Source organism: Plectropomus leopardus, chromosome 22, assembly GCF_026936395.1.
Source record: "Plectropomus leopardus strain MGB_pleo_1.0 chromosome 22, ASM2693639v1, whole genome shotgun sequence".
NCBI lineage: Eukaryota > Metazoa > Chordata > Actinopteri > Perciformes > Serranidae > Plectropomus > Plectropomus leopardus.
Window position 1 is genome coordinate 533,657 of NC_142197.1, and position 13,844 is coordinate 547,500.

Below are 13,844 nucleotides of genomic sequence, written 5' to 3' on the forward strand. Positions count from 1 at the left end.
TAAAGACTGGATTCTGGATTAATCTTTGATAAACATTTTAATAAACCTCCTTGTAAACTGGTCCTCACCTCTGGGTTCCACTCCCGGTCCGTGCACCTTCACGCCGCTGGTGTCGACGGCCGGGTCCACCTGCAGCCTGGCGGGGAATTTGGGCACGGTGTGTCCTCCATACTTGATAGTGATGGTGTACATGCCGTGGAATTTGGGGATGTAGGTGATGGAGTAGGTCCCGTCGCTGTTGTTCTGGACGTGGACTTCGGCTTTGGCGCCGGAGTCGGAGATGATCTCGATGGTGAGCTCGGCGTCTCCGGCCTTGGAGCAGTCCACGGTAAAGGAGCCGTCCTCGTTGACCTTCCCTCGCTCCAGGCCGGGCCCGCTGGCCGTCACCTTGCTGGGGTCGAACACGGACTGGACCACGGCCTTGAAGGGGGAGCCCGGTATGTGCTGCTCCGCGAACAGGATGTTGATGGCGTACTCGCCGGGCTCGGTGGGCAGGTAGGACACGGAGCAGGAGCCGTCCCCGTTATCCTGGCATTCGATTTTAGCCTCGCAGGGTCCCTCCACCGTCAGACCCAGACCGCCCGTACCGGCGCCCTTTGTGTCGATGGCGAAGGGGGCCGGCTTACCCACCACACCCCCCTGAAGACCTGGACCGTAGGCTCGGACCTGGACGTGTTAGAAAGACCAGCAGAGGTTTACCGCAGTCTGTGTCAGACGGAGGTCTGCTTCACTTTTCATTTTACTCGACTGATTTGAATGTTAGAAACGTTTCTGTGACGTCGTTTGTGTCTCAGGTTGTTGAGAAGATCGTCGTCCATCGAGTCAGTTTCTATTCTCAAAGTTTTATTGCCTGCATGTTCAATAAAGTCACAATCATGAAAAGTTTCAGAAGATAATGATGCAAGATTGAGATGTTTGATGCTTCTGGGTCTGGGCTCCTTTCAGGTATCTGGGCTTTTACTTTTACTTTTGGAATTCATCAGTCATCTCCACATTAACCCTATGAAACCTGAGCAAACCGACTTAAATTCTTTTAAAATATTGGTAGAAGGCAATGAGCAACTAGAGAAGAAATGACCCAATAATTACCAAGAAATTAGTAAATTATTATAAGAAAATAAGGAGAAAAGGAAATAAAGGAAAACGGAAATTTAAAAAAAGGAGATGAATTGGAAAGAAATGAAAAAAAGATCTTAAATAATATGATAGTTTTCAAACAATCTTCAACAACAAAAAAAAATAACAGTTATATAATCATTTATATAATAATATAATAATAAAAAAAAATTTTCTCAGGTCAATTTGAATAATTTTAGAAATTCTGCTATATGCAGAACACTTCTTTTTCTCTGTGTATTCGAGGAGAAAACGCTGTCAGGGTTTTAAGGTTTTAATACCGTGATGTCGACTGACTTTAAGCAAAATGCTGAAGGACAAAACTAACGAATCATTTTCTCAGGACGTCTTTAAAGACACTTCGAGGACAAAGTCTCAGACTGACCTTGGAGGGGTCGGGGGGCATGACGCCCTCCACAGTGAAGGGACTTCCTGGTACGGGGTTTCCGTCGTAGTTGATGTCCACGCGGTACGGCCCCTCCTCGGGGGGGATGTACTTCACCGTGTGCGCCTCGTTGGCTGAGCCCGACTCCAGCTTGCAGGGGATTGGTCGACGTGACGGTGAGGTGATCTTAACGTCCAGTTTGCCCTGCCCGCCAGCGTCACGAGTGGTGACGGTGAACTCCTCGTCCTTCCCGACATCCACCTCTTTGAGTCGCACGCACACACACACACGCACGCACGCACACACACACACACACACACACACACACACACACACACAGAGAGACACATTAGTTTTATTATTTATTATAATTTCTGAAAAATACACTTCTACTCATTTCATCTCCTTTGAAAAAAAAAAATTTTCAGGTCATTTTCTTGTCATCTTTCCGCCCCTCCTGCAGTTTGCAGAGCATCTTATTTCAAGCTGCTCATTGCCTTTTTTTTTTTGAAAGAAACCAATATTTTTTTCAGGTTTCGGAGGTGTTCGTGCTTGTAAAAGGCGTCTGAATGCAGCACGAGGAAAGTTTTTAATGGGAACAGCGTGTGATGAACAAACAGTTACACTTGTGACCCTGAACACAGAATCGCTGGCAGGACGTCGGCGCCGTGGACTGGACCTGAACTGGACGTCCTGTCTGATGGATGTTTTCTCATTTCCTGGTAGAAAGCTTTGGTGCAGACTCAGCCCTACTCACTGTTGTTCAGTCCCTGAACTTTGACCTTGTTGAGGTCCAGTGGGGGGGCCACGCTGATGATGAAGGGGCTCCTGGGGATGGGGTCTCCGCCGTGGCACACGGCGATGGACATGCTCCCCTGACGGAGACACAAACTGCAGTTAGCAGCAGTTCATCAGTCAGCCAACACATTGTCAACCAGAGACACTCAAGCCGCTCTGCTGAGGGGCCACTTTTACAAAAGACCAGGAGGCCAGGGGCCACTCGCAGCGGCCCCAGACATATCTGGGATTACAGATAGTTTTTAGAATTTAGGACATTTCTAAGATCTAGAATTTTAGTATATTTCTAAGATTTTAGGAAATTTCAAGGATTTTTCAGACATTTTTCAGACTTTAGGACATTTCTCAGTTCTTAGGACATTTCAAGGATTGTAGGACATTTCTAGGATTTCTAGGGCCGTAAGTATAGTGTCACTTGTTTAAACTGCAGCCTTGTCTCACCTGCTGGACGGCGGTGTAGCGGACGGTGTACGAGTAGTCGTGGTTGTCGATGATCTCGAAGTCTCTGACAGCTTCGTCTTTGGCTGCTCCGCTGAAATGAACCTCGGGTTCGGCTTTCCCGGCTCCCTTCGTGTAAATGGTGAAGTGAGTCGGTTTCCCCACCTCCACTCCTGCACACAGTCAGAGAAACTTTGAACATACAAATAAAATTATCTGCTTATGGCTGTGAGTGAAGGACGTAACATCAGCTGGACATAATGCACTGATTCAAAAGCACAATTTGCTTCATTTGTACCCTCGAAATAATTATTTCCAGAACACACACTAAAACATTCATGCAGAGAAATAAGGAGCACAAATTAAGTAACTCAGCAGTACTAATTACTGCATGTTTGTGGTTTTTGGAGTCACTCTGCAGCATGAATCAGCGGTTATGAATTTCCAGAGCACAAGCTGACAGTAACCAAAGAGCATCATTTACTTCATTTACTTCACTGGTGCTAATTAGAAACGTGTTTGGAAACGTACAGAGTTTATGAAATCTGTGTGCAAAATAAAACCATTCGATCTCTGCAGGACAGGAACGTGAATCTGGACTCACCTGTCTTGTTGAGTCCAGGTCCCTCTGCTCTGACTTTAGCTGCATCATGGGAAGGATCCACCTTTATTCTGAAGGGGCTGATGGGAATTTCCTGTTGTGACATTAAAGATAAGAGGTTTGTCTAATGATTTAGGAGAAAATGTTTCCAGAAGACTTCGTGTCCGCGCTCTCACCTGATCGGCGAATAACACCATGATGGTGTACTGCCCGGCGCCTGGAGGCATGTACTTCACCGTGAACGTGTCGTTGTCATTCTTGATGATGTCGAAGTCAATGTCGGCCTCCGCAGGGCCGACCACGCCCGGAGCACACTTGATCCCAATGCTGACGTCTCCTGCAGGTGAAAACAGGGATAATACACTTTAGTCACATCACACTCTAGGGAAAAGTGGTCAAAAAAAGCAAATATTTTAAATATTTTCAACGATTTTTTCTCTGTCTCTCTTCAATTTTACTCATTTTCAGGTAATAGTATGTCAGCTTTTCCCAGGATTTTTTGCAACTTGCCAAGTTGTTACCATTTTAGCTACATATTCAAAAGACATCAAACCATTTCGCTCAAAGGTTAAAATGCTCGTGAAAGGTGTCTGAACATAGAATGAGAAAACAGATGTTGATCCAGGTTTCATAGGGTTACAGTAATGTAACATCAGAAATAACAGGACAAAAGACGTGAGACAGGTGAGGTGTCTCACCCTGTCCGGCCTCGCTGCAGTCCACGGTGAAATACGTCGGCTCGTTGGCCTTCAGTCCCGTCTTCTCCACACCTGGACCGTAAACCTTCACGTTCTCCGGATGGCTGCCTTCTCCGATCGTCACCTGGATCACAACATACAGAGTGTGTAAAGCGTTACGAGGCAAACTGAAACGAATATGGTAAAAAAGTTTTACTATCAAACTACTTACTACATTATACTAAATCCATCATATAAATCGTTGTTTGTTTTTTTTACTTTTGATTTCATTCTTTTTAAAATCTTGTGCACTCATTTTGATGTATCTGTGAATTTCTCATTTATTCTCATTTATGAAGCAGAATCATTCTGCATCCCTTTCTACAATCCTTCATCACAAAGCTAAGTCTGTGGCATACCTCAAGGCTCTATCCTCAGTCAACTATAATTTGTCCTTGCATACCACCTCTTGGCCAAATAAACCACACTTTTTGCAACTGTGTGTATATAAATGAAATGGTATCCTTGAAACAATAAGATTTTGCACACTTTAAAGATGAGTTTTGCTGAAAATATTAGTTGTGAATAAGATTGGTTCTCTTTTCTGTTTTTCTTTTTGTTTAACTTAAAATGTTACATTTTCTCACAGATTTAAAAGCAAAACTGTAAATGTTTTCACCTCAGTGGTTTGATGCAGATGGATCTTTAGTTTAATAACCTAAATTAATTGTAAATTAATTAATTTATATAACACATTACCCAAAAAGCAAGCTATTATGTGACGTGATGATTTAGGCTTCAGTGTGTTTGCTCAATGAAGCTTCAACATGTGGAGCTGGGGATCGAACCAGCGACACTGTGATCAGTGTGACTGTTGTTTACCCTGAAGGGGCTGTTGGGAACGTTGACCTCTCCCCAGGTGATGATGATGGTGTGTTTGATGGGTTTAGTGGGAATGTAAACACAGAAGAAGGTGCTGTCTCCATTATCAGTGATCTGGATGTCGATAGGGAAACCCTCCGCATCCTGAAAACACAAACACACACTTCACTCATCTGCAATCAACACATGATCAAAGCAAAAAGTATCATTTAATGTTTGTCACCTGAGCGTAGAGCTTCAGCTCTCCTCGGCCGGCTCCATGGGTGTCGATGGTAAAGTCAGCGGGTTTGTTGACGATGCAGCCGAGCGGCTCCAGACCCGGCCCGTAACACTTCACCTGAGCGGAATAATCAATATTTAACACGATGTGTTTTAACGATGAAATGTGTGAAACAGCTTTCACATCAGCGAGGTTCTGCTCTCACGTTCTCTGGGAAGACGTCGTTGGCAGCGGGCAGGATGTGAGCCATGAAGGGACTGTCCTTAATGTCCTCGTCATCACAGATCACGTGCACGGCATAGTCGCCCGGTTCGGTCGGCCAGTATCGAACGTCACATGACCCGTCGCCTTTATCGTCACACTCGATCTTTGCCTGAGACGGACCCTCAATGGAGAAACCTGCACACAGTCAGAGGTAAATACTTCAAACATCATCAACCATAAAACTTCAAACAAAAGCCTCGTCCCAGTTAGACGACTAGACCTTTTTAGCAGCCCGGTGTGAGGACACATTTTGTCAAATAAAGACCCGTCTCAATTAGAGGCTCGCTCTGGTTACCGTGCACTTCACTGCGTCGCTGTGACGTACCCAGTGTTCCCACCTCTGTGCCGATGGCCTCCACCACAAAGTCAGCGCTCTTCCCAACCATCCCGGTCTCCAGACCTGGACCCCAGGCCCGCACCTTCTGAGGCCCCGCCTCCTCACTCACCTGGACCTCAAATGGACTGAAAACACACAGACACACACACACACACAGACACACACACACACAGACACACACACACACACACACACACACAGACACAGACACAGAGACACACACACACACACACACACACAGACACAGACACAGACACACACACACACACAGACACACACACACACACACACACACACGAAGCCTGAAGACACTCTCTTGAGCCAAAATATTATATATAAATTTAAAGCCGGAATTGTTTTAAGTGATAATTTATTGCCAACATTTGTTTTTAAAAAATGTTATTGTATTTTTTAAATTCTAACATGTCTTTAAAATGTATCATATATTTGCTTATATTTTTTCTGTCAATAAATTAAAATATAAATATATAAATTATTACAATTATAAATATAGTTTTCTGGACATTTCTCCATTTTTGCATAATGTTAATTATCTTCTTCTCTTTTTTAAAACTAATTTTTATGTAATTTTCTTGTCTACTTTTACCAATTTTCTTGCAATTTGTGGGACATTTCTTGCTAAGTTGCTTGCTGCCTTTCCCCTCGTGTTTTAGGAAGAAATCAAACAGTTTGCTCTGGTTTCAAACACCTCTCAGCTTGTGAGAGGCGTTTGAACGCAGAACAAGAAAACTGATGTCAATCCATGTTTCAAACATGTTCCTGTGCTCTTGAGTAAAACCACCGGAGTTCCTCCTGGGTCTATTCCGGGTCCCCAGAAATTCTCCGTAACATGGAACCAGTGACGAATGACTGAATTTGTTTTTTTTTCTCAGTTGTCTGTGACGACATCAGCGTGAACACAGGAGAATAATAAGATCAGCTGACTGTCTCACCTGCGTGGGATGCTGTGTCCTCCCCAGGTGCTGCTAACGATGTATTTTCCCGTCATGATGGGGTAATAATTACACTCAAATATCCCGTTTTCCATCTCAAGAACCTTCACCGGCTCCTCCAGGCCCTCTGTGGTCAAAATAAACCCATCAGTGCTGCTAAACGTGTTCAGTAAAGGTGCATTTCAAACTAATTCATCAGTTTTTGTTCAAGTTGTCTCACTTGGTCCCTTGACGGTGACTTTGAGCTCTCCGCTGCCAGCGCCTTTGGTGTAAACCTTAAAATCAGCCACCTCTTTCACCCTCAGACCCTTCGGCTGCAGGCCTCTGCCCGACGCCCGGCAGGCGTTTGGGTTACACGCTGTCGAGACCAATCAGAGGGAGACACGGGACACTGGTTAGACTGGGAGATGATGTCAAAATTACCACAAAAACATTCACACAAACACACACTCCAGTTTGTCTGCTCCCTGAGACTGAACCCTGAGTGATTAGCAAGAAATTACAAGAAACTGATGTTGATTCGGGTGTGAGAGGCTTAAATTAATTCACGTAAACTTCTTGTTTGTGCTTCCAAGTAATTAACTTGGACTTCTCTTGACATTTTTACACATATATTAACAAACGGGTTTAAATTAACAATTGACTTTTTTTTTTGGTATCTTTGGTTTCAAAGACAAAGTGAACTATTAATCTAATAGTTAGAGCTAGTTCTGCAGATTTGCACATATTCATTTCCAGGGAAAACCCAGAGGGATAAATAAGCAAACAGCTGAATGAATAAAGTGTTTATGTGAAGTTTTAGAGTCGGGGCTGTCGGGAGGCCTCCAGGCTATGAACACATGAAAATAAAAAACACTGAAGTGTCTGTTCTGCGGGACAGAACATTAAAAACATGTCCAAACTCTGAGTCAGTGAAGACTGGAGTTTAACGGATGCTTAATAAAATAACACTGAACTCAACTGTGAACCTCTAACATCTGTCACTGATTCTAAAATCCAAAACTGAATCCCAAACCTTACAGTAAAAAAAACCAAACATCACAAAATGCCCAAGTCTAAAACTAAAAATAGTTTAACCAAGAATAAACACACACACACACACACACACACACACACACACACACACACACACACACACACACAGTGGATCAGTGTTAGTCAGCTGATCAGAGAAGCAGTTTGCAGTTTGGCTGAATAGAAAAAAGCAGCAAAGATGAAAGAGTTTTTCTCAGCCTGCGTGACTTCGCACTGATTCTCAGCTTTAAATGTTTCACCTGCAAATAATAACACAAATAATGTTGTTTGTTCTTTTAAAGTATTCATACATGCAAGATTGTTTTCCACCTGTTTTTTTGGAAGTTGGAAGCGAAAGAGGAGGGTTAGTGGTTGTGAGGAGGAGAGGTGAAGCAGAAGATAATATTGAAGAGGTGATAAAGGACTATGGGTGAGGGAAAAAATCAACACATTAATCCTTTAAAGCTTGGGCATTAAAAAAACAGGTAGAAGGTGATGAGAAACTTAAGAAGAAATCACCTTTAATCTAGAAAAGAAATATTTTAAAAAAATGTAAAAAAAAAAAAACAAAAACAAAAAAAAACAACAATAAGAAAACTGGGAAATGACTAAAAAGATCTTAATCTATATAAAATAAAAAAATAAAATAAATAGTTATAATAATAATTAATATCGTGATGTGGACATTTTTCTCCAGCTGAAATAATTGTTGGACCTCAAAAACAGAGTTATGAACAGACCTCATGACAGAAACTATACATGAACAAATGTTCTCCTGTTTTTGCTCGTATCCAGGATTGTTCTTATTTTGTTAGTACACACGGATTTTTGGGATTCACCAATGTTTATCTTATTTTTGCTTTTCTACGAGCCATCCAGAACAGTGACAGAGATCAGAGAAAAACATCTCGCTTTCAGAGACCACAAACTGTCGTCCAACACAAAGAAAAATAAGTTTTATATTTAAAGAACATTTACGAGTACAAGTACATTTATTCAAGTACTGTATTGAAGTACATATCAAAGGTTAATTTTACATTACTCTCATGCCAGAGTGTAATCTCTAGAAAACACAACCCCTGCTGTCGCCGTGGAAACTGGAAATGATACTGTGACAACATTGAGGTCAACATTCACGCAGGCAGCTGGTCTTCTTCCACAGTGTGTCTAGGGCTGAGCGATATGGAAAAAAGTCTTATCACGATATTTTTTTTCATATCAGTTGATATCGATATTTATCACGATATACATCAAATCACTATTTCTGTCGAGTTTAAAGGTTCCTTTGACTCCTCAGTGAGATATGAAGATATCATCAGGTTCATTTGGGTTTGTCAGACATTGAACATGACAAATATACTGTAGAACAGCATCACCAGCTGGAGGACCTATTCTACGAAAATTCAAAGAGGTCCAGTTACTAAAATTTCCTCCCAGCAAAGTTCCGAGCCTCATACCTAAAATCAACATCACCATTAACTGAACATTTTACTTTGATTACGATTATTAATGATTATCATTATGCTTTGAGGAGAACTGCGCTCTGTTTGTCTGTCTCACTGCGCTGCTGTCGGACCATCAGCTGTTTAATCCGCCATGATGAAATGCTGTGGCTGTCAAACACTCGGCTGTTTGACAGTCAAAGTCCTTCACTGCGTTTGGTTCTCTGCGGCGCTATTCTTTTTTTCATTGGCTGTTGGTGTTGTCTGTCAGGACACGGCTGGAATGAGTTCTATTGACATTCTATCAACTACGTCTCACATTTCAATCGAGGAAAAGATATGATATCGTTATGGTTTTATCGCCCAGCCATTACAAAGTTACAGCGTCACCTACTGGCCTGGCATGTAAACTGCAGCGTTCTTATATGAGCGCAGATTTTTTTTTAAAAGAAAGTAAAGACTTTTCTGTTTTTTTAGCTTCATCTAATTTGAGCGGGGGGTTTTACAGAGCTAGAGGGAGGAATTAAAATCTGAGTCGGCCTGATGGTTCATCCAGAGACGATTCACTGCACGCATTCACTGTAGAAGAAGAAGAAGAAGAAGAAGAAGAAGAAGAAGAAGCGTTTGCAGCTCATGCTGTGAGGCCGGCCGACCCGGTTGGGGGTCAGAGGCGGGATGGTTTTGAGTTGAGGTGGAAGGAAACCAGGCGAGCGCAGGCAGCCTCCAGTCACACCCCGCCCCCCCAGACTGTACTAACTTGGTCGGCGGGGTTTGGGCGGTGTCGGAGGGGGGGCTCTCCGGGTCTTGTCTGAGGGAGGGGTGCGAGCAGACTGAGGCAAAATCTGCACCGGAGACCCCAGAGGACGGACGCTCTGTGGAACTGAAGGAGGGACAACAGACATGATACAAGACAGGCACCGAGGGGACAGACACGTCCACAGAGACCGCCAGTCCACCAGACCAGTAAGACACCAGACCAGGAGACAGCAAGACCAGCAGGATCAGCAGACCAGGACGCCAGACCAGCGGGCAGTCAGGTTCTGCAAGTCTCAAAATCTGAAGTCACCAACATTTTAGTCAAGTAAGAATTAAAGTCACAAGCTTAGAAAATAAAGAAAATAAAGTCCCAGCTCAAGACTGCATGTCCTAACTCAAGTCCTGCATCAAAGTCACGAGTCATGACATGACAGTACTGTTTTATTTTATTTTGACACTATTTTACTTAATTTTATTATAGCAGTGCTTCATTTAACTTTATTGTAACAGCACTTTATTAAACTTTATTATAATGATACTTTGTTTAACTTTATGGTAACAATTCTTTATTTAACTTTATTGTAACAGTACTTTATTAACTTTATTATAACAGTAGTTTGTTATATTTTATTAAAACAGTGCTTTAGTTTATTTTACTGTAACAGTATCTTAATTAATTTATCAAAATAGTACTGTATTTAACTTTATGATAACAATTCTTTAACTATATTATAACAGTACTTTATTTAACTTTATTATTATTAAATATCATTAACAGTACCTTATTTAGTTTTTTAGTCTACAGAGTCTACAGTTTAAGGAGATTTCAAAATACTGAGATGTATGTAGTTTATTGTGACATAGCCTAAAAATACTGTAATATTATTTAAAGGCCATGTTGTCCAGCTAAGTCCCAAATCAAAACTGTCCTCAAGTCAAGTCTAAAGATTAAAAAGTTCTGCGTCACAAACAAAAAGGGTTCAGGATCAAGTCTCAAGTCGACTGCCGAGTCCCAAGTCAAGTCCAGGTCCTATCAGACACTGTCCACACTGAAGACAGACAGGGCTAACGTGCCGTCCATGTCCTGTCCCCGTCTGTCCAACAGTCCAGCTCCCGGCTGGAGAGGACCGAACACCACAGCCCAAAACCATGAGAGCGCTCAGCTTCAGCCAGTAAAACCAGCAAGCATCGACTGTCCCATCAGACCTGGACCCAGACTGAACTGGTCTGGTTCAGCCGTCAGTCTGGACGTCAGATTTCAGTGTGACACTCTGATCAGAGACATGCATCAGATTCACCTCAGGGACCAGGTTCAAGTTAAAACCATTTCAGCTGTAAACAACAACAGACAGACGGAGGACGGAGGGACGCCTACCCTCTGAGATGTGCACAGTGAAAGGGCTTCTGGGAATCTGCTGCCCGGCGAAGGTCACGTAGACGGTGTGAGGTCCCTCCAGGACGGGGACATAGGTGCAGCGGAAAATACTGTCCCCTTTGTTCTCCAGCACAATCTCCACTGTGTCTCTGCGACCGTTTGAATCCACAATGATGACGCCCACGTCCCCAGCACCCGCCCCTGGAGGACACACAGAGGGACAGATGGACTTTAGACACTGACAGAAGAATGTGACGCTCACTAAAAATTAGACTGAACTGCTGAGAGTCAAAACTCAGGAGGAGCATCCACAGTAAACATGAAATGATTTTACATCTCTGATCAGAAAAAGAAGACACAAAGAAAGGTTTGAACAATCAAGAGGAAAATATTTTGTCCTTTAATATCTATGAACTTAAACCTGAATAACCTGCAAGTGTAGTTTTGGTTCGGGCTGCGCAATTAATCCAAAATTATTTTAAAAAAACGTCATTCGGAGCGTCTGTCCGTTTTTGGTTTTTTTAAATTCTGTTAATCGTTTCCCACCGGGGCTGCCGACGCTCAGACATGTGACGTTAGTTTCAGCCTTTTGCTCTCACGCTTGGTCTCACGCTCTCAGGACACCGAGGAAAATCTCACGCCAAAACACAGCGACAGCAGAAGTGTTGAACGATTACGCGATGCAGTGAAGGACTTTGACAGCAGAACAGCTGAGTGTTTGACAGCCACAGCATTTCATCATGGCGGATCAAACAGCTGATGGTCCGACAGCAGCGCAGTGAGACAGACAAACAGAGCGCAGCTTCTCCTCACAGCACCAAAGTGTCTGAAACAGACACATCTGCAGAGGTGAAAGTGACTTCTTTAGACTCTACAGACGACTCTGTGTTAGTTTCAGCTTTAATCAGACTTTGGATTAATTATTTAGAAACAGCAGGACGCATCGCTCCGTGTCTCATCCGACGCTCGCTGAGCTCTCATTATTATTACCAGGGGCAGATGTAATGTTTTGGGGGCCCGGGGCCACAAGCACATGAGCTCATTTTCAGCCTTTCTCTAACTGGGAATGTTGGCAGGCTGTTGGCAGCTATAGGAGAAGTAAATTTACCTGACATTTGTTTAAGATGTAGCTTTTAATTCTTATATAATGCTGGAAAGTTTAATTAATAATAATTCATCAAATGTTTACTACAGTGCATCACATCATAGTCAAATGAAACTGTAAATGTCTCCTTTTTTATTTCTTAGAAAACAACATCAAATAATTCAACGATATATTGACCGCCAAGTGAACTATAAGGGCAAAACATACTACTACTACTAATAAAAATAATAATAATAACTGTTCATTAATAATAATCGGGGTAAAATGGTCAGTTAATGGTGATGCTGATATGAGCTCATATGGTCCAGCTCTGGGGTGTTGGTGTGAATTTAGGGTGCTTACCTGCGGTGTAAATGTCGAAGTACGTGGGCTTGTTGGCCACGTTTCCTGTGGGCTGCAGCCCCGGCCCGCGGGCCTGAACTCTGGTCGGGTCGCCCATCGCCTTCGAGACGTTGACCGTGAAGGGACTTCTGTCGATGTCCTGACCCGCAAACAGCACCTTCACCTGCAGGGGGAGACACGCTCGGAGCTGTCAGGGGGGCCGTTGTGTCATTAATAAAATCCCGAACAAACATTTTGGGGTCGACTGAATCAATCTAACAGGTCAAATGGCTGATTGAGCTTTCACAGGATGGAAAGGTTCAAGAAGATTTGGGACAAGAGGAGCTCCACAGAGGGGGACAGTGTTCGCTCTGAAACTCACCGTGAACACAGAGTCCGTGTTATCCAGACAAAACCACCATCAGACATTTTGAGTTCACATTAACAGAAGAATCAACACACTGACCCCTCAGCTGTGACTGTAGACTAAAATGTTGTTATAAAAAATCCCAACTATCATTAGAAAAGTAGCAAGTAGCAAAAAAAGTCTTTAAATTGCTGTGAAAATTGTCACATAGAAACGGGGTCCTGAGCCAGAAGTATGAGGTCAGGAACGTCTGCTCTGACCAGTAAAACACTGATTTTGTTAATCCCGAATTTACACCATATTTTAACCACATACATCACACACCTACGCTGAAACATTTTGTATTTTCACAACAATAAAAATGATCAATATAAATGATTTGGAGCTGATTCTGATCGCTTAAAAATCAAATAAAAATATGAACCGAGTCAAACTCACATAACAGGCTCTGATCAGATTCTTGGACCCTAAAAACAGAGAAAATCTGTCCTGGGACACCAGATGGACTGGACGTCTGAGGATCCGTTTCCACGGTAACCGTTCTTGCATGAAACTTTTGCTGCGGTGGCACTTTGGCCAAGTTTGTGTTTGTGAAAACACAAACTTTTGAAGGTGTAATCTTTGGAAAACGCCACTCCCTTTGTTGCCGTGGAAACTGGCGATGATCCTATGAGAACGGTGGCGTTACTTCACGCAGGATCGTGGTCTTCTTCTATGGTGTGTCATTACAAAGTTTTTGTGGATCCGTGTGCACGAGGATCGTTCTCATAATATTTTCATCTGAAAGTTGATT

General features: G+C 42.9%; 1 protein-coding gene across 8 annotated transcripts in view; it reads right to left on the minus strand.

The window, feature by feature from the left end:
• flncb (filamin C, gamma b (actin binding protein 280)) overlaps positions 1–13,844 on the minus strand; it is a 53,408-nt gene that overhangs the window by 22,944 nt on the left and 16,620 nt on the right. For 4 of the 8 annotated variants that reach the window (XM_088072584.1, XM_088072580.1, XM_088072583.1 and 1 more), the window contains exons 7-22: positions 12,706–12,868; positions 11,259–11,459; positions 9,885–10,007; positions 6,892–7,029; positions 6,672–6,798; positions 5,707–5,843; positions 5,323–5,516; positions 5,121–5,234; positions 4,898–5,041; positions 4,037–4,160; positions 3,515–3,675; positions 3,342–3,432; positions 2,741–2,910; positions 2,259–2,376; positions 1,502–1,764; positions 69–666 (exon numbers count right to left, since the gene is read on the minus strand). In XM_088072584.1, the coding sequence (XP_087928710.1) occupies positions 69–666; positions 1,502–1,764; positions 2,259–2,376; positions 2,741–2,910; positions 3,342–3,432; positions 3,515–3,675; positions 4,037–4,160; positions 4,898–5,041; positions 5,121–5,234; positions 5,323–5,516; positions 5,707–5,843; positions 6,672–6,798; positions 6,892–7,029; positions 9,885–10,007; positions 11,259–11,459; positions 12,706–12,868 (2,866 nt within the window). The remainder of the gene's footprint in view (positions 1–68; positions 667–1,501; positions 1,765–2,258; positions 2,377–2,740; positions 2,911–3,341; positions 3,433–3,514; positions 3,676–4,036; positions 4,161–4,897; positions 5,042–5,120; positions 5,235–5,322; positions 5,517–5,706; positions 5,844–6,671; positions 6,799–6,891; positions 7,030–9,884; positions 10,008–11,258; positions 11,460–12,705; positions 12,869–13,844) is intronic. The other 4 variants (XM_088072586.1, XM_088072582.1, XM_088072585.1 and 1 more) reach the window with 1 other exon arrangement.